This window comes from Ambystoma mexicanum, chromosome 11, assembly GCF_040938575.1.
Source record: "Ambystoma mexicanum isolate Mex_15411 chromosome 11, UKY_AmexF1_1, whole genome shotgun sequence".
NCBI lineage: Eukaryota > Metazoa > Chordata > Amphibia > Caudata > Ambystomatidae > Ambystoma > Ambystoma mexicanum.
In genome coordinates this window covers 1,483,487,408-1,483,514,196 of record NC_090934.1, presented here as the reverse complement: position 1 = coordinate 1,483,514,196, position 26,789 = coordinate 1,483,487,408, and the positions used below count along the sequence as shown (strand labels likewise).

Genomic DNA, 26,789 nt, shown 5'->3' with positions numbered 1-26,789 from the left:
GGAAAATGCTTGTAATTATTCGTTTGGAATTCACATTACGGCTTTCATAAGTTAAGTCAAGTGTCAATTAAAAAACACATCAGAAAATACATTGGCGTGTGGGGGATTATCGCACATTGTTGTCTAGTAAAGTCTGCCAACATACTCTTGGGGATGAGTTGGCCACATCGTGGGCACAGCCTGACTCCGACGTTCTACCCTATCAGGGTGATACAGTGAGTGTGATGGAGGTAGATCCTATTCTAGATTATAGAAAGTCTCATGCCTCTAATAGGCTGGCTCAGCCTTTCTACCCTTTGAGGGTGAAACAATGAGTTCGATAGATGTAGGTCCTGTTCCAGATTATAGACTGGTTCATGCCTCCCATAGGCTGATTCAGTCTTTCTACTTTTTGAGGGTGATACAATGAGTGTGATGGAGGTAGGTCCTAGTCTAGATTAGACTAACTCAACCTTTCTACCCTTTGAGGGTGATCCAATGAGTGTGGTAGAGGTAGGTCCTCTTCTAGATTAGACAAACTCAACCTTTCTACCCTTTGTGGGTGAAACAATGAGTTCGATAGATGTAGGTCCTGTTCCAGATTATAGACCGGTTCATGCCTCCCATAGGCTGATTCAGTCTTTCTACTTTTTGAGGGTGATACAATGAGTGTGATGGAGGTAGGTCCTAGTCTAGATTAGACTAACTCAACCTTTCTACCCTTTGAGGGTGATGCAATGAGTGCGGTAGAGGTAGGTCCTGTTCTAGATTATAGATGGGCACATTCCTCTGATAGGCTGACTCAGACTTTCTAACCTTTGAGGGTGATACAATAAGTGATATAGAGGCTTGTCCTATTCTAGATTATTGGGGTGGTGCTGTGGAATAGCCAGGAGGAGGTTTCAGCCCAATCTGATGTTTCTGGGAGGCTGGAAGTGGATGTAGGAACTCGGATCCTGTACTATGGAGGGCTCGGTGTGTGATGCACAGGACTTTGAAGGTTGCTCTTAGGCTAACAGGGAGCCTGTGCAAAATTATTATGGGTAAAATATTTTCGAAGCAATAACATAAATCCAGGGTAGTTCAGGCGGGAGATGACAGTGGCCACTATTGCTGACACTCTTTGAGGGTAAGAGAAGTAAGGAAAGATTCATTTTAGGATGCGTAACCATGCTTTTGATTACAAACTGCTCAGATCATGACACAGCTTTGGGTATGCCATGCTTCGGATCATGATCTGCTCAGATTGTGACACACAGTTTTGTTTATGCCATGCTTTGGATCACGGTCCTCTCAGATCGTGACGCAGCTTAGGTTATGCCATGCTGCTTTGGTTATGCCATGCTGCTTAGGTTATGCCATGCTGCTTTGGTTATGCCATGCTGCTTAGGTTATGCCATGCTGCTTTGGTTATGCCATGCTGCTTTGGTCATGCCATGCTGCTTTGGTTATGCCATGCTGCTTTGGTTATGCCATGCTGCTTAGGTTATGCCATGCTGCTTTGGTCATGCCATGCTTCGGATCATGATCTGCTCAGATCGTGACACAGCTTTGGTTATGCCATGCTTCGGATCACGGTCCTCTCAGATCGTGACGCAGCTTAGGTTATGCCATGCTTCGGATCACGGTCCACTTAGATCGTGACGCAGCTTAGGTTATGCCATGCTTCGGATCACGGTCCACTTAGATCGTGACGCAGCTTAGGTTATGCCATGCTGCTTTGGTTATGCCATGCTGCTTTGGTTATGCCATGCTGCTTAGGTTATGCCATGCTGCTTTGGTTATGCCATGCTGCTTTGGTTATGCCATGCTGCTTAGGTTATGCCATGCTGCTTTGGTTATGCCATGCTGCTTAGGTTATGCCATGCTGCTTTGGTTATGCCATGCTGCTTAGGTTATGCCATGCTGCTTAGGTTATGCCATGCTGCTTTGGTTATGCCATGCTGCTTAGGTTATGCCATGCTGCTTAGGTTATGCCATGCTGCTTTGGTTATGCTATGCTTCTGATCATGATCTGCTCAGATTGTAACACCGATTGCTTCTGATTATACAAAGTATCGGATTATGCTTGTGATTTTGTTATGCAACTCTTCTAAATTACAACACTTCTCTTTGCCCTAGGCTGTAATTATGCAATTATTGCGTTGAGCCAGGATTATCCCACTGCCAGGGATTTCATGACGCCAGGATTATCCCACTGCCAGGGATTTCATGAGCCAGGATTATCACACTGCCAGGGATTTCATGACGCCAGGAAGGGTTTTCATGACACCCGGATTATCACAATGCCAGGGATTTCATGACGCCAGGAAGGGTTTTCATGACGCCAAGATTATCACACTGCCAGGGATTTCATGACACCAGGAAGGGTTTTCATGACCCCAGGATTATCACACTGCCAGGGATTTCATGACGCCAGGAAGGGTTTTCATGAGCCAGGATTATCACACTGCCAGGGATTTCATGACGCCAGGAAGGGTTTTCATGACGCCAGGATTATCACAATGCCAGGGATTTCATGACGCCAGGAAGGGTTTTCATGACGCCAGGATTATCACAATGCCAGGGATTTCATGACACCAGGAAGGGTTTTCATGAGCCAGGATTATCACACTGCCAGGGATTTCATGACGCCAGGAAGGGTTTTCATGACGCCAGGATTATCACACTGCCAGGGATTTCATGACACCAGGAAGGGTTTTCATGAGCCAGGATTATCACACTGCCAGGGATTTCATGACGCCAGGATTATCGGATTATCACACTGCCAGGGATTTCATGACACCAGGAAGGGTTTTCATGGCGCCAGGATTATCACACTGCCAGGGATTTCATTACACCAGGAAGGGTTTTCATGAGCCAGGATTATCCCACTGCCAGGGATTTCATGACACCAGGAAGGGTTTTCATGAGCCAGGATTATCCCACTGCCAGGGATTTCATGACGCCAGGAAGGGTTTTCATGACGCCGGGATTATCACACTGCCGGGGATTTCATGACGCCAGGAAGGGTTTTCATGAGCCAGGATTATCACACTGCCAGGGATTTCATGACGCCAGGAAGGGTTTTCATGACGCCAGGATTATCACACTGCCAGGGATTTCATGACACCAGGAAGGGTTTCCATGAGCCAGGATTATCACACTGCCAGGGATTTCATGACACCAGGAAGGGTTTTCATGACGCCAGGATTATCACACTGCCAGGGATTTCATGACACCAGGAAGGGTTTTCATGACCCCAGGATTATCACACTGCCAGGGACTTCATGACGCCAGGAAGGGTTTTCATGACGCCAGGATTATCACACTGCCAGGGATTTCATGACACCAGGAAGGGTTTTCATGACCCCAGGATTATCACACTGCCAGGGATTTCATGACGCCAGGAAGGGTTTTCATGACGCCAGGATTATCACACTGCCAGGGATTTCATGACACCAGGAAGGGTTTTCATGAGCCAGGATTATCACACTGCCAGGGATTTCATGACACCAGGAAGGGTTTTCATGACGCCAGGATTATCACACTGCCAGGGATTTCATGACACCAGGAAGGGTTTTCATGACCCCAGGATTATCACACTGCCAGGGATTTCATGACGCCAGGAAGGGTTTTCATGACGCCAGGATTATCCCACTGCCAGGGATTTCATGACGCCAGGATTATCCCACTGCCAGGGATTTCATGACGCCAGGAAGGGTTTTCATGACGCCAGGATTATCACACTGCCAGGGATTTCATGACACCAGGAAGGGTTTTCATGAGCCAGGATTATCCCACTGCCAGGGATTTCATGACACCAGGAAGGGTTTTCATGAGCCAGGATTATCACACTGCCAGGGATTTCATGACGCCAGGAAGGGTTTTCATGACGCCAGGATTATCACACTGCCAGGGATTTCATGACACCAGGAAGGGTTTTCATGAGCCAGGATTATCACACTGCCAGGGATTTCATGACACCAGGAAGGGTTTTCATGACGCCAGGATTATCACACTGCCAGGGATTTCATGACACCAGGAAGGGTTTTCATGACCCCAGGATTATCACACTGCCAGGGATTTCATGACGCCAGGAAGGGTTTTCATGACGCCAGGATTATCACACTGCCAGGGATTTCATGACACCAGGAAGGGTTTTCATGACCCCAGGATTATCACACTGCCAGGGATTTCATGACGCCAGGAAGGGTTTTCATGACGCCAGGATTATCACACTGCCAGGGATTTCATGACACCAGGAAGGGTTTTCATGAGCCAGGATTATCACACTGCCAGGGATTTCATGACACCAGGAAGGGTTTTCATGACGCCAGGATTATCACACTGCCAGGGATTTCATGACACCAGGAAGGGTTTTCATGACCCCAGGATTATCACACTGCCAGGGATTTCATGACGCCAGGAAGGGTTTTCATGACGCCAGGATTATCACACTGCCAGGGATTTCATGACACCAGGAAGGGTTTTCATGAGCCAGGATTATCCCACTGCCAGAGATTTCATTACACCAGGAAGGGTTTTCATGAGCCAGGATTATCCCACTGCCAGAGATTTCATTACACCAGGAACGGTTTTCATGAGCCAGGATTATCACACTGCCGGGGATTTCATGACACCAGGAAGGGTTTTCATGACCCCAGGATTATCACACTGCCAGGGATTTCATGACACCAGGAAGGGTTTTCATGACGCCAGGATTATCACACTGCCAAGGATTTCATGGCGCCAGGAAGGGTTTTCATGACGCCAGGATTATCACACTGCCAGGGATTTCATGACGCCAGGAAGGGTTTTCATGAGCCAGGATTATCACAATGCCAGGGATTTCATGACGCCAGGAAGGGTTTTCATGACGCCAGGATTATCCCACTGCCAGGGATTTCATGACGCCAGGAAGGGTTTTCATGACGCCAGGATTATCCCACTGCCAGGGATTTCATGACGCCAGGATTATCCCACTGCCAGGGATTTCATGACACCAGGAATGGTTTTCATGACGCCAGGATTATCGCACTGCCAGGGATTTCATGACACCAGGAAGGGTTTTCATGACGCCAGGATTATCACACTGCCAGGGATTTCATGACGCCAGGAAGGGTTTTCATGACGCCAGGATTATCACACTGCCAGGGATTTCATGAAACCAGGAAGGGTTTTCATGACCCCAGGATTATCACACTGCCAGGGATTTCATGACGCCAGGAAGGGTTTTCATGATGCCAGGATTATCACACTGCCAGGGATTTCATGACACCAGGAAGGGTTTTCATGACGCCAGGATTATCACACTGCCAGGGATTTCATGACACCAGGAAGGGTTTTCATGACGCCAGGATTATCACACTGCCAGGGATTTCATGACACCAGGAAGGGTTTTCATGAGCCAGGATTATCACACTGCCAGGGATTTCATGACACCAGGAAGGGTTTTCATGACGCCAGGATTATCACACTGCCAGGGATTTCATGACACCAGGAAGGGTTTTCATGACCCCAGGATTATCACACTGCCAGGGATTTCATGACGCCAGGAAGGGTTTTCATGACGCCAGGATTATCACACTGCCAGGGATTTCATGACACCAGGAAGGGTTTTCATGACGCCAGGATTATCACACTGCCAAGGATTTCATGGCACCAGGAAGGGTTTTCAGGACGCCAGGATTATCCCACTGCCAGGGATTTCATGACGCCAGGATTATCCCACTGCCAGGGATTTCATGACACCAGGAATGGTTTTCATGACGCCAGGATTATCGCACTGCCAGGGATTTCATGACACCAGGAAGGGTTTTCATGACGCCAGGATTATCACACTGCCAGGGATTTCATGACGCCAGGAAGGGTTTTCATGACGCCAGGATTATCACACTGCCAGGGATTTCATGACACCAGGAAGGGTTTTCATGACCCCAGGATTATCACACTGCCAGGGATTTCATGACGCCAGGAAGGGTTTTCATGACGCCAGGATTATCACACTGCCAGGGATTTCATGACACCAGGAAGGGTTTTCATGACGCCAGGATTATCACACTGCCAAGGATTTCATGGCACCAGGAAGGGTTTTCATGACGCCAGGATTATCACACTGCCAAGGATTTCATGGCACCAGGAAGGGTTTTCAGGACGCCAGGATTATCCCACTGCCAGGGATTTCATGACGCCAGGATTATCCCACTGCCAGGGATTTCATGACACCAGGAATGGTTTTCATGACGCCAGGATTATCGCACTGCCAGGGATTTCATGACACCAGGAAGGGTTTTCATGACGCCAGGATTATCACACTGCCAGGGATTTCATGACGCCAGGAAGGGTTTTCATGACGCCAGGATTATCCCACTGCCGGGGATTTCATGACACCAGGAAGGGTTTTTATGACGCCTGGATTATCACACTGCCGGAGATTTCATGACACCAGGAAGGGTTTTCATGAGCCAGGATCATCACAATGCCAGGGATTTCATGACACCAGGAAGGGTTTTCATGACGCCAGGATTATCACACTGCCGGGGATTTCATGACACCAGGAAGGGTTTTCATGAGCCAGGATTATCCCACTGCCAGGGATTTCATGACGCCAGGAAGGGTTTTCATGACGCCAGGATTATCACACTGCCAGGGATTTCATGACACCAGGAAGGGTTTTCATGACCCCAGGATTATCACACTGCCAGGGATTTCATGACGCCAGGAAGGGTTTTCATGACGCCAGGATTATCACACTGCCAGGGATTTCATGACACCAGGAAGGGTTTTCATGACGCCAGGATTATCACACTGCCAAGGATTTCATGGCACCAGGAAGGGTTTTCATGACGCCAGGATTATCACACTGCCAAGGATTTCATGGCACCAGGAAGGGTTTTCAGGACGCCAGGATTATCCCACTGCCAGGGATTTCATGACGCCAGGATTATCCCACTGCCAGGGATTTCATGACACCAGGAATGGTTTTCATGACGCCAGGATTATCGCACTGCCAGGGATTTCATGACACCAGGAAGGGTTTTCATGGCGCCAGGATTATCACACTGCCAGGGATTTCATGACGCCAGGAAGGGTTTTCATGACGCCAGGATTATCACACTGCCAGGGATTTCATGAAACCAGGAAGGGTTTTCATGACGCCAGGATTATCACACTGCCAGGGATTTCATGACGCCAGGAAGGGTTTTCATGACGCCATGATTATCGCACTGCCAGGGATTTCATGACACCAGGAATGGTTTTCATGACGCCAGGATTATCGCACTGCCAGGGATTTCATGACGCCAGGAAGGGTTTTCATGACGCCAGGATTATCACACTGCCAGGGATTTCATGACGCCAGGAAGGGTTTTCATGACGCCAGGATTATCCCACTGCCAGAGATTTCATTACACCAGGAAGGGTTTTCATGAGCCAGGATTATCCCACTGCCAGAGATTTCATTACACCAGGAAGGGTTTTCATGACGCCAGGATTATCCCACTGCCAGAGATTTCATTACACCAGGAAGGGTTTTCGTGACGCCAGGATTATCACACTGCAGGGATTTCATGACGCCAGGAAGGGTTTTCATGACCCCAGGATTATCCCACTGCCAGGGATTTCATGACGCCAGGAAGGGTTTTCATGACGCCAGGATTATCACACTGCCAGGGATTTCATGACGCCAGGAAGGGTTTTCATGACGCCAGGATTATCCCACTGCCAGAGATTTCATTACACCAGGAAGGGTTTTCATGAGCCAGGATTATCCCACTGCCAGAGATTTCATTACACCAGGAAGGGTTTTCATGAGCCAGGATTATCCCACTGCCAGAGATTTCACTACACCAGGAACGGTTTTCATGAGCCAGGATTATCACACTGCCGGGGATTTCATGACACCAGGAAGGGTTTTCATGACCCCAGGATTATCACACTGCCAGGGATTTCATGACACCAGGAAGGGTTTTCATGACGCCAGGATTATCACACTGCCAAGGATTTCATGGCGCCAGGAAGGGTTTTCATGACGCCAGGATTATCACACTGCCAGGGATTTCATGACGCCAGGAAGGGTTTTCATGAGCCAGGATTATCACAATGCCAGGGATTTCATGACGCCAGGAAGGGTTTTCATGACGCCAGGATTATCCCACTGCCAGGGATTTCATGACGCCAGGAAGGGTTTTCATGACGCCAGGATTATCCCACTGCCAGGGATTTCATGACGCCAGGAAGGGTTTTCATGACGCCAGGATTATCCCACTGCCAGTGATTTCATGACACCAGGAAGGGTTTTCATGCCGCCAGGATTATCCCACTGCCAGGGATTTCATGACACCAGGAAGGGTTTTCATGACGCCAGGATTATCCCACTGCCAGGGATTTCATGACGCCAGGATTATCCCACTGCCAGGGATTTCATGACACCAGGAATGGTTTTCATGACGCCAGGATTATCGCACTGCCAGGGATTTCATGACACCAGGAAGGGTTTTCATAACGCCAGGATTATCACACTGCCAGGGATTTCATGACGCCAGGAAGGGTTTTCATGACGCCAGGATTATCACACTGCCAGGGATTTCATGAAACCAGGAAGGGTTTTCATGACGCCAGGATTATCACACTGCCAGGGATTTCATGACACCAGGAAGGGTTTTCATGAGCCAGGATTATCACAATGCCAGAGATTTCATTACACCAGGAAGGGTTTTCATGATGCCAGGATTATCACACTGCCAAGGATTTCATGGCACCAGGAAGGGTTTTCATGACGCCAGGATTATCACACTGCCAAGGATTTCATGGCGCCAGGAAGGGTTTTCATGACGCCAGGATTATCACACTGCCAGGGATTTCATGACGCCAGGAAGGGTTTTCATGAGCCAGGATTATCACAATGCCAGGGATTTCATGACGCCAGGAAGGGTTTTCATGACGCCAGGATTATCCCACTGCCAGGGATTTCATGACGCCAGGAAGGGTTTTCATGACGCCTGGATTATCCCACTGCCAGGGATTTCATGACGCCAGGAAGGGTTTTCATGACGCCAGGATTATCCCACTGCCAGGGATTTCATGACACCAGGAAGGGTTTTCATGACGCCAGGATTATCCCACTGCCAGGGATTTCATGACACCAGGAAGGGTTTTCATGACGCCAGGATTATCCCACTGCCAGGGATTTCATGACGCCAGGAAGGGTTTTCATGACGCCAGGATTATCGCACTGCCAGGGATTTCATGACGCCAGGAAGGGTTTTCATGACGCCAGGATTATCACACTGCCAGGGATTTCATGACGCCAGGAAGGGTTTTCATGACGCCAGGATTATCACACTGCCAGGGATTTCATGAAACCAGGAAGGGTTTTCATGACGCCAGGATTATCACACTGCCAGGGATTTCATGACACCAGGAAGGGTTTTCATGACGCCAGGTTTATCACACTGCCAGGGATTTCATGACACCAGGAAGGGTTTTCATGACGCCAGGATTATCACACTGCCAGGGATTTCATGACACCAGGAAGGGTTTTCATGACGCCAGGATTATCACACTGCCAGGGATTTCATGACACCAGGAAGGGTTTTCATGACGCCATGATTATCACACTGCCAGGGATTTCATGACACCAGGAAGGGTTTTCATGACCCCAGGATTATCACACTGCCAGGGATTTCATGACACCAGGAAGGGTTTTCATGACGCCATGATTATCACACTGCCAGGGATTTCATGACACCAGGAAGGGTTTTCATGACCCCAGGATTATCACACTGACAGGGATTTCATGACACCAGAACGGTTTTCATGACGCCAGGATTATCACAATGTCAGGGATTTCATTGCACCAGGAAGGGTTTTCATGAGCCAGGATTATCACACTGCCAGGGATTTCATGACGCCAGGAAGGGTTTTCATGACGCCAGGATTATCACACTGCCGGGGATTTCATGACGCCAGGAAGGGTTTTCATGACGCCAGGATTATCACACTGCCAGGGATTTCATGACACCAGGAAGGGTTTTCATGACGCCAGGATTATCACACTGCCAGGGATTTCATGACACCAGGAAGGGTTTTCATGAGCCAGGATTATCACAATGCCAGGCATTTCATGACACCAGGAAGGGTTTTCATGAGCCAGGATTATCACACTGCCAGGGATTTCATGACACCAGGAAGGGTTTTCATGAACCAGGATCATCACAATGCCAGGGATTTCATGACACCAGGAAGGGTTTTCATGAGCCAGGATTATCACAATGCCAGGGATTTCATGACACCAGGAAGGGTTTTCATGACGCCAGAATTATCACACTGCCAGGGATTTCATGACACCAGGAAGGGTTTTCATGAGCCAGGATTATCACAATGCCAGGGATTTCATGACACCAGGAAGGGTTTTCATGAGCCAGGATTATCACACTGCCAGGGATTTCATGACACCAGGAAGGGTTTTTCATGACGCCAGGATTATCGGATTATCACACTGCCAGGGATTTCATGACACCAGGAAGGGTTTTTATGACGCCATGATTATCACACTGCCAGGGATTTCATGACACCAGGAAGGGTTTTCGTGATGCCAGGATTATCACAATGCCAGGAATTTCATTGCACCAGGAAGGGTTTTCGTGATGCCAGGATTATCACACTGCCAGGGATTTCATGGCACCAGGAAGGGTTTTCATGACGCCAGGATTATCACACTGCCAGGGATTTCATGGCACCAGGAAGGGTTTTCATGACACCGGGATTATCAAAACTGCCAGGGATTTTATGACACCAGGAAGAGTTTTCATGACGCCGGGATTATCACACTACCAGGGATTTCATTGCACCTGGAAGGGTTTTCATGACGCCGGGATTATCACACTGCCAGGGATTTCATGACACCAGGAAGGGTTTTCATGAGCCAGGATTATCACAATGCCACGGATTTCATGACACCAGGAAGGGTTTTCATGACGCCGGGATTATCACACTGCCAGGGATTTCATGACGCCAGGGAGGGTTTTCATGACGCCAGGATTATCACACTGCCAGGGATTTCATGACGCCAGGAAGGGTTTTCATGACGCCAGGATTATCACACTGCCAGGGATTTCATGGCGCCAGGAAGGGTTTTCATGACGCCAGGACTATCCGAAGGGTTTTCATGACGCCGGGATTATCCCACTGCCAGGGATTTCATGACGCCAGGAAGGGTTTTCATGACGCCAGGATTATCCCACTGCCAGGGATTTCATGACGCCAGGAAGGGTTTTCATGACGCCAGGATTATCCCACTGCCGGGGATTTCATGACGCCAGGAAGGGTTTTCATGACGCCAGGATTATCCCACTGCCGGGGATTTCATGACACCAGGAAGGGTTTTCATGACGCCAGGATTATCCCACTGCCGGGGATTTCATGACACCAGGAAGGGTTTTCATGACGCCAGGATTATCCCACTGCCGGGATTTTCATTGCACCAGGAAGGGTTTTCATGACTCCAGGATTATCCCACTGCCGGGGATTTCATGACGCCAGGAAGGGTTTTCATGACGCCAGGATTATCGCACTGCCGGGGATTTCATGACGCCAGGAAGGGTTTTCATGACGCCAGGATTATCACACTGCCGGGGATTTCATGACGCCAGGAAGGGTTTTCATGACGCCAGGATTATCACACTGCCGGGGATTTCATGACGCCAGGAAGGGTTTTCATGACGCCAGGATTATCACACTGCCGGGGATTTCATGACGCCAGGAAGGGTTTTCATGACGCCAGGATTATCACACTGCCGGGGATTTCATGACGCCAGGAAGGGTTTTCATGACGCCAGGATTATCACAATGCCGGGGATTTCATGGCGCCAGGAAGGGTTTTCATGACGCCAGGATTATCACACTGCCGGGGATTTCATGACGCCAGGAAGGGTTTTCATGACGCCAGGATTATCACACTGCCGGGGATTTCATGACGCCAGGAAGGGTTTTCATGACGCCAGGATTATCACACTGCCGGGGATTTCATGACGCCAGGAAGGGTTTTCATGACGCCAGGATTATCACACTGCCGGGGATTTCATAACGCCAGGAAGGGTTTTCATGACGCCAGGATTATCACACTGCCGGGGATTTCATGACGCCAGGAAGGGTTTTCATGAAGCCAGGATTCTCACACTGCCGGGGATTTCATGACGCCAGGAAGGGTTTTCATGACCCCAGGATTATCACACTGCCAGGGATTTCATGACGCCAGGAAGGGTTTTCATGACCCCAGGATTATCACACTGCCAGGGATTTCATGACGCCAGGAAGGGTTTTCATGACGCCAGGATTATCACACTGCTAGGGATTTCATGACGCCAGGAAGGGTTTTCATGACGCCAGGGATTTCATGACGCCAGGAAGGGTTTTCATGACGCCAGGATTATCACACTTCCAGGGATTTCATGACACCAGGAAGGGTTTTCATGACGCAAGGATTATCACACTGCCAGGGATTTCATGACACCAGGAAGGGTTTTCATGAGCCAGGATCATCACACTGCCAGGGATTTCATGACACCAGGAAGGGTTTTCATGAGCCAGGATCATCACACTGCCAGGGATTTCATGACACCAGGAAGGGTTTTCATGAACCAGGATCATCACAATGCCAGGGATTTCATGACACCAGGAAGGGTTTTCATGAGCCAGGATCATCACAATGCCAGGGATTTCATGACACCAGGAAGGGTTTTCATGAGCCAGGATCATCACAATGCCAGGGATTTCATGACACCAGGAAGGGTTTTCATGAGCCAGGATTATCACACTGCCAGGGATTTCATGACACCAGGAAGGGTTTTCATGACGCCAGGATTATCACACTGCCAGGGATTTCATGACACCAGGAAGGGTTTTCATGACGCCAGGATTATCATACTGCCAGGGATTTCATGACACCAGGAAGGGTTTTCATGAGCCAGGATTATCACACTGCCAGGGATTTCATAACACCAGGAAGGGTTTGTCATGACGCCAGGATTATCGGATTATCACACTGCCAGGGATTTCATGACACCAGGAAGGGTTTTCATGACGCCAGGATTATCACGCTGCCAGGGATTTCATGACGCCAGGAAGGGTTTTCATGACGCCAGGATTATCACACTGCCAGGGATTTCATGACGCCAGGAAGGGTTTTCATGACGCCAGGATTATCACACTGCCAGGGATTTCATGACGCCAGGAAGGGTTTTCATGACGCCAGGATTATCACACTGCCAGGGATTTCATGACGCCAGGAAGGGTTTTCATGACGCCAGGATTATCACGCTGCCAGGGATTTCATGACACCAGGAAGGGTTTTCATGACGCCAGGATTATCACGCTGCCAGGGATTTCATGACGCCAGGAAGGGTTTTCATGACGCCAGGATTATCACACTGCCAGGGATTTCATGACGCCAGGAAGGGTTTTCATGATGCCAGGATTATCACACTGCCAGGGATTTCATGACGCCAGGAAGGGTTTTCATGATGCCAGGATTATCACACTGCCAGGGATTTCATGACGCCAGGAAGGGTTTTCATGACGCCAGGATTATCACACTGCCAGGGATTTCATGACACCAGGAAGGGTTTTCATGACGCCAGGATTATCACATTGCCAGGGATTTTATGACACCAGGAAGGGTTTTCATGACGCCGGGATTATCACACTACCAGGAATTTCATTGCACCAGGAAGGGTTTTCATGACGCCGGGATTATCACACTGCCAGGGATTTCATGACACCAGGAAGGGTTTTCATGAGCCAGGATTATCACAATGCCAGGGATTTCATGACACCAGGAAGGGTTTTTATGACGCCTGGATTATCACACTGCCAGGGATTTCATGACACCAGGAAGGGTTTTCATGACGCCAGGATTATCCCACTGCCAGGGATTTCATGGCACCAGGAAGGGTTTTCATGACGCCAGGATTATCCCAATGCCAGGGATTTCATGACACCAGCAAGGGTTTTCATGGCTCCACGATTATCACACTGCCAGGGATTTCATGACGCCAGGAAGGGTTTTCATGACGCCAGGATTATCACACTGCCAGGGATTTCATGACACCAGGAAGGGTTTTCATGACGCCAGGAAGGGTTTTCATGACGCCAGGATTATCACACTGCCATGGATTTCATGACACCAGTAAGGGTTTTCATGACGCCAGGATTATCGCACTGCCAGGGTTTTCATAACGCCAGGATTATCACACTGCCAGGGATTTCATGACACCAGGAAGGGTTTTCATGACGCCAGTATTATCACACTGCCAGGGATTTCATGACACCAGGAAGGGTTTTCATGAGCCAGGATTATCACAATGCCAGGGATTTCATGACACCAGGAAGGGTTTTTATGACGCCTGGATTATCACACTGCCAGGGATTTCATGACACCAGGAAGGGTTTTCATGAGCCAGGATTATCCCACTGCCAGCCATTTCATGGCACCAGGAAGGGTTTTCATGACGCCAGGATTATCCCAATGCCATGGATTTCATGACACCAGCAAGGGTTTTCATGGCTCCAGGTTTATCACACTGCCAGGGATTTCATGACGCCAGGAAGGGTTTTCATGACGCCAGGATTATCACACTGCCAGGGATTTCATGACACCAGGAAGGGTTTTCATGACGCCAGGAAGGGTTTTCATGACGCCAGGATTATCACACTGCCATGGATTTCATGACACCAGTAAGGGTTTTCATGACGCCAGGATTATCGCACTGCCAGGGTTTTCATAACGCCAGGATTATCACACTGCCAGGGATTTCATGACACCAGGAAGGGTTTTCATGACGCCAGGATTATCACACTGCCAGGGATTTCATGACGCCAGGAAGGGTTTTCATGACGCCAGGATTATCACACTGCCAGGGATTTCATGACACCAGGAAGGGTTTTCATGAGCCAGGATTATCACAATGCCAGGGATTTCATGACACCAGGAAGGGTTTTTATGACGCCTGGATTATCACACTGCCAGGGATTTCATGACACCAGGAAGGGTTTTCATGAGCCAGGATTATCCCACTGCCAGCCATTTCATGGCACCAGGAAGGGTTTTCATGACGCCAGGATTATCCCAATGCCATGGATTTCATGACACCAGCAAGGGTTTTCATGGCTCCAGGTTTATCACACTGCCAGGGATTTCATGACGCCAGGAAGGGTTTTCATGACGCCAGGATTATCACACTGCCAGGGATTTCATGACACCAGGAAGGGTTTTCATGACGCCAGGAAGGGTTTTCATGACGCCAGGATTATCACACTGCCAGGGATTTCATGACACCAGTAAGGGTTTTCATGACGCCAGGATTATCACACTGCCAGGGATTTCATGACACCAGGAAGGGTTTTCATGAGCCAGGATTATCACACTGCCAGGGATTTCATGACACCAGGAAGGGTTTTCATGAGCCAGGATTATCACACTACCCGGGATTTCATGACACCAGGAAGGGTTTTCATGACGCCGGGATCATCACACTGCCAGGGATTTCATGACACCAGGAAGGGTTTTCATGACGCCGGGATCATCACACTGCCAGGGATTTCATGGCACCAGGAAGGGTTTTCATGACGCCGGGATTATCACACTGCCGGGGATTTCTTGGCTCCAGGAAGGGTTTTCATGATGCCGGGATTATCACACTGCCGGGGATTTCATGACACCAGGAAGGGGTTTCATGACGCCAGGATTATCGCACTGCCAGGGATTTCATGACACCAGGAATGGTTTTCATGAGCCAGGATCATCGCACTGCCAGGGATTTCATTTCACCAGGAAGGGTTTTCATGACGCCAGGATTATCGCACTGCCAGGGATTTCATGACACCAGGAAGGGTTTTCATGACGCCAGGATTATCACGCTGCCAGGGATTTCATGACACCAGGAAGGGTTTTCATGACGCCAGGATTATCACACTGCCAGGGATTTCATTGCACCAGGAAGGGTTTTCATGACGCCGGGATTATCACACTGCCAGGGATTTCATGACACCAGGAAGGGTTTTCATGACGCCGGGATTATCACACTGCCAGGTATTTCATGACACCAGGAAGGGTTTTCATGACGCCGGGATTATCCCACTGCCAGGGATTTCATGACACCAGGAAGGGTTTTCATGACGCCGGGATTATCCCACTGCCAGGGATTTCATGAAGCCAGGAAGGGTTTTCAGGACGCCGGGATTATCGCACTGCCAGGGATTTCATGACGCCAGGAAGGGTTTTCAGGACGCCGGGATTATCGCACTGCCAGGGATTTCATGACGCCAGGAAGGGTTTTCATGATGCCAGGATTATCGCACTGCCAGGGATTTCATGACGCCAGGAAGGGTTTTCATGACTCCAGGATTATCACACTGCCAGGGATTTCATGACGCCAGGAAGGGTTTTCATGACTCCAGGATTCTCACACTGCCAGGGATTTCATGACGCCAGGAAGGGTTTTCATGACGCCAGGATTATCACACTGCCAGGGATTTCATGACGCCAGGAAGGGTTTCCATGACGCCAGGATTATCACACTGCCAGGGATTTCATGACGCCAGGAAGTGTTTTCACCAGGAGTCTGTCTCTTATCTGAGATAATTTTCAGGAAGCGCTTCAGTGAGTTATAAGGAAAGACTTTCACTGCACTGCAGACGAATACATACCCAACATACATACATGCCCACACAGCGGCAGTACAGCAGAGGAAAAGGCCATCTGTGTGTCCTTATGCACGTACCCGGCTCTAGAGACACACAGACACACACACACACACACACACACACACACACACACACACACGCATACACACTCCTGCAGTGCAGCAGAAGAAATGGCCATCTGTGTGTCCATGAACATGTACACGGCTCTAGACTCAAACATACATACACACACACAGTACAGCAGAGGAAATGGCCATCTCTGGGTCCATGAACATGTACACTGCTCTACTCTCAAACATACACACACACACACCTGCAGTACAGCCGATGAAATGGCCATCTGTGTGTCCATGAACATGTACACGGCTCTAGTCTCAGTTCCCTCTTGACCACAATGTGTGATCCTAGTTAAATTGCTGGGCCTCCCTGTTCCTCAATGACCTTTTCTGCCAAAATCTAGAATCCGACGGAAGTCGCCACCTGCAGCATTGAGCCCTTAATCAATAAGTGGTCCTCCACCCCTCGGAATACTTATGCTCCTTTTATGCTCCTTTTATGATTTGAAAATGTTGTTTTTGATACTCTTATTCTTTGCAACCTGGCCATTAAAGGTTTGAAATGTAATAGGTTTCCCCCAAATCTTCCTTCTTGAAGCTTGGAGGGCTGACCAACACCATCCAATGTATTTAAAAGGTTTACTGTAACACCAACATGTTGCATACGTTATGTCTACAGTGTCATAACTCTATTTCTGAAAGATTCCTTTCACCCATTGAATCCTCATCTTCTGAAATATCTCGCGGGGACGTAGTCTGGTCAGGAACATGTCTTGTGTCTTCTCCCAGGAAAAACTCATCACCACGGCTCCACCGATACAAATATTGTGGAGCGACCATCTCCTCATCCCTTTCATCATCAGACTACCAACTCCACTCTGTATCCAGGCCCCCAAACTCACAACCACCACAAAAGAAACTGGAAAACCGTCAAAACAAGCAACCTGTTTGAACAACTGGAGACGACAAAACCTTCAATTACAGAACTAGAGCTGGCTGACCTAGACGGGAAAGCTGAGCCGCTACACAAATGGATCGCTGATACAATCGAAGAGATCACCCCAGAAAAACCATTCACCCCATCAAAAAAAAAGAGCAATGGCAAAATGGTTCACCCAGTACTAAACACCATGAAAAGGACAACAAGAAAATGGAGCTGGAATGGAGGCAAGAATACAAACCATAAAAAAACGGTTCCAGAAACAAAATCAGAGCATACAAGAAGGAAGTACAGAAGGTAAAGAGAAGGCATTATGACGACAGAATCACCAACGCAACAAACTCACAAAAAGAAATGTTCAACATCATTAAAGAAATGAGAAACCCATCAGGCTGCGACAACACCCCAACCCCTTCTGAGAAACTTTGCAACGACCTGGCAGACCACTTCAAGAACAAAATCAACAACATCTGACAAATCATACAAAACAGACCAACCAACCATAACATCCAACCAACCGAACCTAACACAGAACCACAGCATAAACTCCAAAACTATCCTGAAATATCAGCAGAGGCTTTCGTCTTGCGGGTGAAACACAGAGAAATCAGGTTCACCCATGGATCCATGTCCACCTGACATCTACAAATCAATCCTCGCACAAGGAACATCATCAAAATATTACAGATACCTCCTAAATCTCTCACTAGCAACAGGAACCGTATCAAAATCCTTCAAAACAGCTTACATCAAACCACTCTTAAAAAACACAAGTGGAGATGTGGAAGACCTCTCCAACTACAGGCCAATCTTAAACATTCCCTACCCAGCAAAACTCCTGGTAACCTACGTATACAAATTAACCCAATAAAAACACCACCTGCTGGACCAAGCTCAAGTCGGCTTCAGACCCGCAAGAGGAACAGAACTAGCTCTACTATCCATCTGGGACGACCTAAAAACAAACGCGGACTCTGACACAACCGCAGCCCTGATTCTGCTTGACCTCTCCGCAGCCTTTGACACAGTTAGCCATGACATCCTAACCAAAAGACTAGAAGACATAGGCATAACAGACACGGCACTATGCTGGACTAATTCATTCCTAGCAGACAGAATAGAAACCGTATGGTTAAAGCCCTTCAAATCAACACCACGAGTCAACGACTGTGGAGTACCGCAAGGGTCCTCACTATCACCATTGTACTTCAACATCTACCAAACTGCACTAATCAGAATCTTCAAAAAATACATTACGTGCTACAACTACGCAGATGACACTCAAATCATCTACAAAATCGAAGACAATCAAGCCGTTCACACAACCCTAATTGAGTGTCAAAAAGAAGTCTTTAACTGGATGAACGCCAACAACTTGAAAATCAACCCATGAAAGACATTTACATCCAAAAATCAAGAGAACACCTATATTCAATGTCCAACAGAGATGGGAACCACACCAACTGCTTCTAAGGTAGTAAAAAATCTGGGAGTCCTGACGGACAACACCCTAATCTTAGAACCACAAATAAATGCAATAATCAAGAAATGCTTCTTCCTCCTTCACACGGCAAGAAGAATCTTCTCTTACCTCTCCTTGACCCACAAAAGACTCACAATCGTCGCCCTAATCACCAGACACCTCCTGAAGAAACTACAACGGATCCAAAATACAGCAGCCAGACTCCTCCTCAAACTATCCAGAAGAGACCAAATCACTCCAGCCCTAAAAACATTGCACTGGCTCCCAGTCAAACATTGCATCACCTTCAAAACAATGTGCATAACACACAGGGCAAACAGCGGACAAGGAGCTCAATTCCTGCATAAGAAACTAACAATCTACAAGCCGACAAGAATCCTCAGATCAAGCAACGAAAATCTGTCCGGAAGAAAAACCATACCTTTAAGAAAAAACTTGGGGGCTCCTCCTTCTACCCCTTAGCTGCAAATAGTTGGAACAACATCCCGAAAGAAATAAGAAACACCAAAGACCACCTACAATTAAAAAAAAACGACTAAAAACCTGGCTCTTCAACATAACAGACTCAAACTGAGAAACCAAACGGGAAAAACAATGAAAAGGTTGACTACCCAATACAACAATGAGAACATCCAAAACCGAATAAAGAAACTCTTACTACAACAAGAGAGACAACACTAAGTATAATAGGACACAAGCGACACCCATGAGGACAGAACCCAACATCCCTAGCCAACTCCCAGCGAACAACCATCACCCACGCGATAAATGCCACTACAGTTCATACCTGTACAAAGTTAGGTGAGCGTTAGCGCCTACCACACCAACTAATGTGTGGATATTGGCAGGGCCATGGACGAAGAGAGTTGTGAATTAAGGCAGACGCCGCGCATGGAGATAATTGCAAGCGCTAGCATTGCCACACTCCAAAGGGCTAGTAGCGGTAACATGAATGAGCAACCAAATAAGAGGGTGAAGCTGAAGAACCAAACTTATGGAGGGAGCAAAACCGGGCTTACTGAGGCCACCCTCGTACTAGACTAGATTGGGAATACTCTCTGGGCTAGACTGCAAGGGACGCACAAAACGCCTACCCGCCCCGCACACAAACGGGGGCCACGCAGACATCCGGTACACAACTTGGGCAAAGTTATGCATATGAACGGATGCCATATGGTAAAGGGACCGTGAGCATCGCACAACCCTGTCCTGGATGCAGACACAGTGACACTCATACAACCCACCGAATTAGGAATGGGGAAATGTAGCGCCCCACTTCCAGACAGCAATGCCAATTAACCAACCCACTAACAACTTCAGCCTCTGCACACACCTCTCAAACTATAACCAAACACAACCATAGACCTACAACACAACAATCCGCACAAACTTCACTACAATGCAACAACAAACAAAGCACACATGAACCACCACAACAGAGCACGACGTCTCCCGACAGTATAACACCCCAAGCCCAGCCAACGGAATTCCGGGCCGAGGCCGCCAACAGCACATCACTGCTCTCTTGCACTTCTCCAGCTCAACCCACTAACTTCCCCCAACCCCTTCCTTTTTCTTTCAGAGCCGCCAGAGCGAGTGCGCAGTACAAATATCCTTTAACATTAACAATGCCACGGGACAGTACTGAATACGTCTGCGCTGACCCCATCATGACGTAGATGGCTCCAACGGTGATGTGTAACATTTCTAGCATATATTCAGAATCACATGACCCTTATGACATCAGTTCCTTTTTTCTGCGGTATAGACAGAGGGCCTGATCACGAGTTGGCCGGTAGCCCTTAAATGTGTCGATAAGTGTTACTGCTGCATTTAAGGTACCGCCCAATCTCGAGTCTGCTGTGTTTACCCCCAGCTCAGAGCTGGGGAATGTAAACGCAGAGAAAATGCAATTACTGTGTGGTAATTGTGCTGAAAATTCCCCAATGGGGAATGGGCTCTAACAGTGTCCAACCTGTGATCTGGCGGTAATACCACCGGATGGGTGGGTGCTAACGGTAATAAAGTTAAGTGGTATCTCAGCCGGGATACCGGCCAACTCGTGATGAGGCCCAGAGTCCTGAAATAGCCTCTTTTTGTTTTGACAAAATGTCACCGAAGTTGAACAAAGGCAGCAAACTGAGAATAAAATATTGCCAAATTATAGAAAAAGGCAATGAAAGTTTGGCACATGTTATATTGCATTTGTACAGCACCTAATGTCATTGGTGTGGCCTAAAAGCACTGTGGGTGAACACCCTTGGAGGATCGAAGTACAAGGTTTAAGAATTGATGAAGGCTCTAGAATACGTGTGTGCATTTTAGCCAATATGAAGGTAGTGAGGGGCAGCTCGGTCCCTGCTAGCTACGCATAGAGATCAGGCTAGTGGGTGGGTGCTGTCTGTCAGGAGAGTAGGCGAATCAAGAAGACTGAATGTGTCCAGCTGGACCACATTTATTTCGGGGGACTCGGCTGCGTTCTAATGGCAGAGGTGATGTGCGTTATAAAGTCAAGTAGTACATTATTGCGTGTGGTTGGCTGTGGCCCAGTAGGGTTACTGCCATGTTAGATTGAGATGAAGTGCTGAGAATCAAGGCTGATATCCAGTTGCGATGCGGGTATGCAGATAATATCATGCGGATCGACTGGAATAGTTTCTGTGCCAGCTGCATACCGTCTTGACTCATCGGTGCTCCTGCCTACTTTACCCAGGAGGTGGACTAAGTTAGTCAAGATGCACAGGTGAAGAGCCAAGTCTTGAGAGCCTTCCGGAAAGCAAGTTGATCCTCTATGCGGTGGATGCTGACTGGAATTCACTTCCAGATGGTGGGGGCTTCGATGGAGAAAGAAGACCCCCCCAACCCTCAATTCTGGTCGGTTTTTGTGAATTGGATAACAAATAGGAGAGCTGTGCTTAATCTCAGATTTATGAATGGCCTGTAGGGGTGCGAGCTTGTGCTGTAGATATTCTCGTCCTGTGTTGGGCAGAGCTTGGTGGGTGAGGTACATGCTTTGAAGGTGGATCGTCACCCTATTGGCAGCCATTGAAGGACAGAAAGGGCGGGTGTGGTGTGCTCTCTGGGACCTAGGAAAAGGAGCCTTGCTGCAGTGTTTTGAACATGTTGGAGTTTTCTGAGATGTGATGTAGGGCACCCAGGTAAAGGGAATTGGCATGGTCTAGACGTGAAAGGACGATGGCTGGAATTGTGGCAATTCAGTGGGGGAAGGTTGGGTAGGAAAAGATGTGTTGGAGAGTGCGTAGCTGTAGATTTTGACACTGAGTTATTGTTATGTGATAGTGTCAGGTCTGAGTCCATAGTGTACCCAAGGTTTTTACTGTGTTTGAGGAAGGCGGGGCCTAGAGAGAGAGAGAGAGCGGGCAAGTGGTGGGCTGAGGGAACAGGCCATGTCATACACTAATGAGTCACCCAGCATTCTAAAACTAGCAATAACCCGGTGCAAATGGAGGAGCACCCATGGGCCCTGACAGAACCAAGTGTGACCAACCTATGGAAATGTAGCATAGCATGGACACGGTAGAAACCACATTATAAGGTTTCGGAAAATTAGAGCAGGCCTCAGGCCTCTGAGCAAGAGACGAGCTGAGCTGATTCAGGCTGGACAGAGAGCAAGACGTGTGAGACAGGACCCGCAGCCAAGGTCAAGAGATACAAATGACTTTCCAATCCCCAGATGACAAAGGGAGCAGCTGCAGAAAATGCAAATAAATCCTCATACTTCAGAGCTCAAATACGTGGTCTCTGAACATGTGACGTGGCCGAAGCAGACAATGAATAGCGAGCAGTGGTGGGAACGACGCACTCATCCCAAGTATGCAACAAGTCCCCCCTGCCCTTTTATCTGTACTTATCAGACACACCCTCTCTTTTGCCTTGTACCTAGCACTTGCCACTTGCTGACTGCACTTGCCACTTGCTGACTGCACTTGCCACTTGCTGACTGCACTACCACTGTTTACTGCTTTTATTATTTATCATTTATCTGTATTTTTTTGCTCAGCAGTTTCCAGTTCTCCCCCTATCCCAAACCCTTTCCCCTTTTCCTTTCCTATGTACTTGCGTGTTCTCTGTGTCACTGAGCCTAGTAAGATTGTTGGTTTTGTACTCCCTTGTTCCCATCCCTTGCCTCGTCGCGCTCTGAAACACATGTGTATGAGCGCGATACAAATAAAATAACAATATCAAAAGTGTTGTACCGATCGGGAGAGCACTCGCTTAAGCTAAGGTGGTACACACAAGTTACAATGCAGACACATAAAAGTTCTCATTACCTTGAAAAGGTATACAGTGAGCTGAGAACCTTTGCGTATCCCCGGCCTGGGGACGTCGGCTCTAGCCAATCACAGTTTTGTACCCTATGGATGGGTAGCAACGGGCAAGAACCAATGGTAAGTCCACAACACTGCAACAATGTTCTAGTTAGTGGCTAGGGGATGAACCAGGCCAGCCACCTGGCATGCGAGGGCCAGTAGAATAACATCTATAATACCCACTATACGTGGTAGAATACTCAATACCCAATCACTTGGCCCGATAAGTTTTCTGGCGAAGGGCCCAAGTTGTGACCTCATGCTGATGCCATTCGGACGTACAACTGGCCTGCGAGCCGAGGAAGAGTGAGATGTGCATGGATATTCTCTGTTCCTGTGCTGATCCCTGTTGGTTTTGCCTGCAATAAAACCAGAGTTTGAATTTGCTGTTGACTGAGTCCTCCGTGTATTCTGGTGGACAGAGTTGGGCCCTCCAAGCCCGAGAGACTTCCAGTATCCCTCTGGCATACCTGGAGGTCCTCCCCAACACCACATCCAATGATTGAGCCAAAAGTGCCACTGTAATAGCCCTTGAAAGAAGGTCATTGGATTAGAAAAACAAAATGATCATTAGTATTACGATGATTCTTTCCTAGTGTGCCCTGCACGGCCTGACCTCTCTGCCCAAGTGCTTTTTTCCTTTTGGAGCTGGTCTCCTCACTTTTTGAATGGTTCCTCTGAAACTAATCTTTCCCAACAATCTAAGGTATCAAGGGGTGGGCAGCTGGCGTGGGGTGACGTGGATGGGTGGGATCACTTGGCAGGGATGGGCGGGTGGCGTGGGGTGACGTAGCTCTGTGCCGTTTCTGGAGTGCCTGGCAGGTGATGCCAGGAACTGAGATGTATAGCTCTGTGCTGGGTCTGGAGGAACTGAGATGTATAGCTCTGCTGTTTCTTGAGTGCCTGGCAGGTGATGCCAGGAACTGAGATGTAAAGCTCTGTGCTGTTTCTGGAGTGCCTGGCAGGTGCTGCCAGGAACTGAGATGTATAGGTCTGTGCTGTTTCTGGAGTGCCTGGCAGGTGCTGTCAGGAACTGAGATGCATAGCTCTGTGGTGTTTCTGGAGTGCCTGGCAGGTGATGCCAGGAACTGAGATGTATAGCTCTGTGCTGGGTCTGGAGGAACTGAGATGTATAGCTCTGCTGTTTCTGGAGTGCCTGGCAGGTGCTGCCAGGAACTGAGATGTATAGCTCTGTGCTGGGTCTGGAGGAACTGAGATGTATAGCTCTGCTGTTTCTGGAGTGCCTGGCAGGTGATGCCAGGAACTGAGATGCATAGCTCTGTGCTCGGTCTGGAGGAACTGAGATGTATAGCTCTGCTGTTTCTGGAGTGCCTGGCAGGTGATGCCAGGAACTGAGATGTAAAGCTCTGTGCTGTTTCTGGAGTGCCTGGCAGGTGCTGCCAGGAACTGAGATGTATAGGTCTGCGCTGTTTCTGGAGTGCCTGGCAGGTGCTGTCAGGAACTGAGATGCATAGCTCTGTGGTGTTTCTGGAGTGCCTGGTAGGTGCTGTCAGGAACTGAGATGTATAGGTCTGTGCTGTTTCTGGTGTGCCTGGCAGGTGCTGCCAGGAACTGAGATGCATAGCTCTGTGCTGTTTCTGGAGTGCCTCTCAGGTAGCTGTCAGTGTTTCAGATCTAGGAGTTCACTGAAGTGGTTTGACGTGCCACTTTAGGTTTGATGCAGTACTGCACTGAGGTACTGGCTTGCGACCTCATTTACACATGCCTGCAGTGTGGATACTTGAAAGAGGTTGGGAACACTGTGCTTTCCACGGTGTTCTCCTTGCAGATGGGTATTCTGGGGAGATTGCAGCAGAAAGACAAATGGTATCGGAAATTGACATCAATATGAGTAGTGAATTGCCAGTATGCAGATTACCAGTGTGTGCATTGCCTGTCTGGGCAATGCCAGTGTGTGCATTGCCTGTCTGCACAATGCCAGTGTGTGCATTGCCAGTATGCAGATTACCAGTGTGTGCATTGCCTGTCTGCGCAATGCCAGTGTGTGCATTGCCTGTCTGCGCAATGCCAGTGTGTGCATTGCCTGTCTGCGCAATGCCAGTGTGTGCATTGCCTGTCTGCGCAATGCCAGTGTGTGCATTGCCAGTATGCAGATTACCAGTGTGTGCATTGCCTGTCTGTGCAATCCCAGTGTGTGCATTGCCTGTCTGCAGATTGCCAGAATGTTTATTGCCTGTCTGCGCATTGCCTGTCTGTGCATTGCCTGTCTGTGTGTTGCCTGTCTGCAGATTGCCAGAATGTGTATTGCCAGTGTGTGCACTGCCAGATTGCAGGTTTTGGACACCGGAGCAGAGAAGAAACCCCCTCTTCCACACTAATGAATTTGGGGAAAGAAATGACAAAGATCTATATATGTGTATATTTATTAAGGATTTGTTTGTTTATTTCTTGTATAGCGCCATGAACACTGAGGTAGCTAGGTGCTTAACTTGTGGAGTTAGTTAGATACATATTCTAAATACAGGTTACAGGTGAGAAAGCCATGTAATTTACAATCAAGTAAGCAGGGGAGTGTGTAGCAGGGGAGGTTACAAGTATAGGGATATCAAGGAAAAATGAAAATTTACAGTATCAAAAGAAGCAGTCAAATACATCATGATTTACAGTAATGTACAGAGATGAACATATAGCTGGCAGTCGGAGTCTGTGGTAGATAGTTATATGGTTCATTGGGTGGGTGAGATCGTGGAGGAGCCAGGTTTTGACTTTGAAGTGAAAGGCTAGAAAGAGTGTTTGATTCTCAGCGCTGGGGGCAATGTGTTCCAAGTTTTGGCAGCTAGAACTGGAAAGCTGGTTCCGCCGGATTTTTGGAGTCTGTACTTGGGAATGCTAAGACAGCGTGAATAGTTGGCTCTGGTGGGTCTGGTTGTGGTTTTGGGCCAGAATGTCAGCCAGGTATTTGGGGGTGGTGTTGTTGAGACATTTGTGGGTGATCATGAGAATTCTAAAGGTGATTCTGTCTTTTATGGGAAGTCAGTTGGCCGTCTGTCTGGCTTGGGATATCTGGTCTGTTCGTGGGATGTTGAGGGCTGCTCGGAGGGCGTTATTTTGCAGGATTTTGAGTTTTTGAATGTTTTGCTTACTGGTGCCGAGATAGAGGGAGTTACAGTAGTCCAGTTTTGAGAGTATCAGCGCTCTCGCTAGAATGGTACAGCTTTGTGAGGATAGGAACGGTCTACAGGCAGTTATTAGTTTCGTGGTGTAGGCTGAGCAGGAGGCTGTAGCATGAAACTGTCTTAAGAGTGATAGTGTGGAGTCGAGCGAGGTCCACCCCTAGTGTTTTGGCATTTTTTGAG

General features: G+C 48.4%; 2 protein-coding genes across 3 annotated transcripts in view; both read left to right on the top strand.

The window, feature by feature from the left end:
• ZNF710 (zinc finger protein 710) overlaps window positions 1–26,789 on the top strand; it is a 217,550-nt gene that overhangs the window by 134,112 nt on the left and 56,649 nt on the right. The gene's annotated exons all lie outside the window — the stretch shown is intronic.
• On the top strand, window positions 25,341–25,811 carry LOC138505174 (keratin-associated protein 12-2-like). The gene has a single exon (XM_069625444.1). The coding sequence runs from the start codon at window positions 25,341–25,343 to the stop codon at window positions 25,809–25,811; it is 471 nt and encodes a 156-aa protein (XP_069481545.1).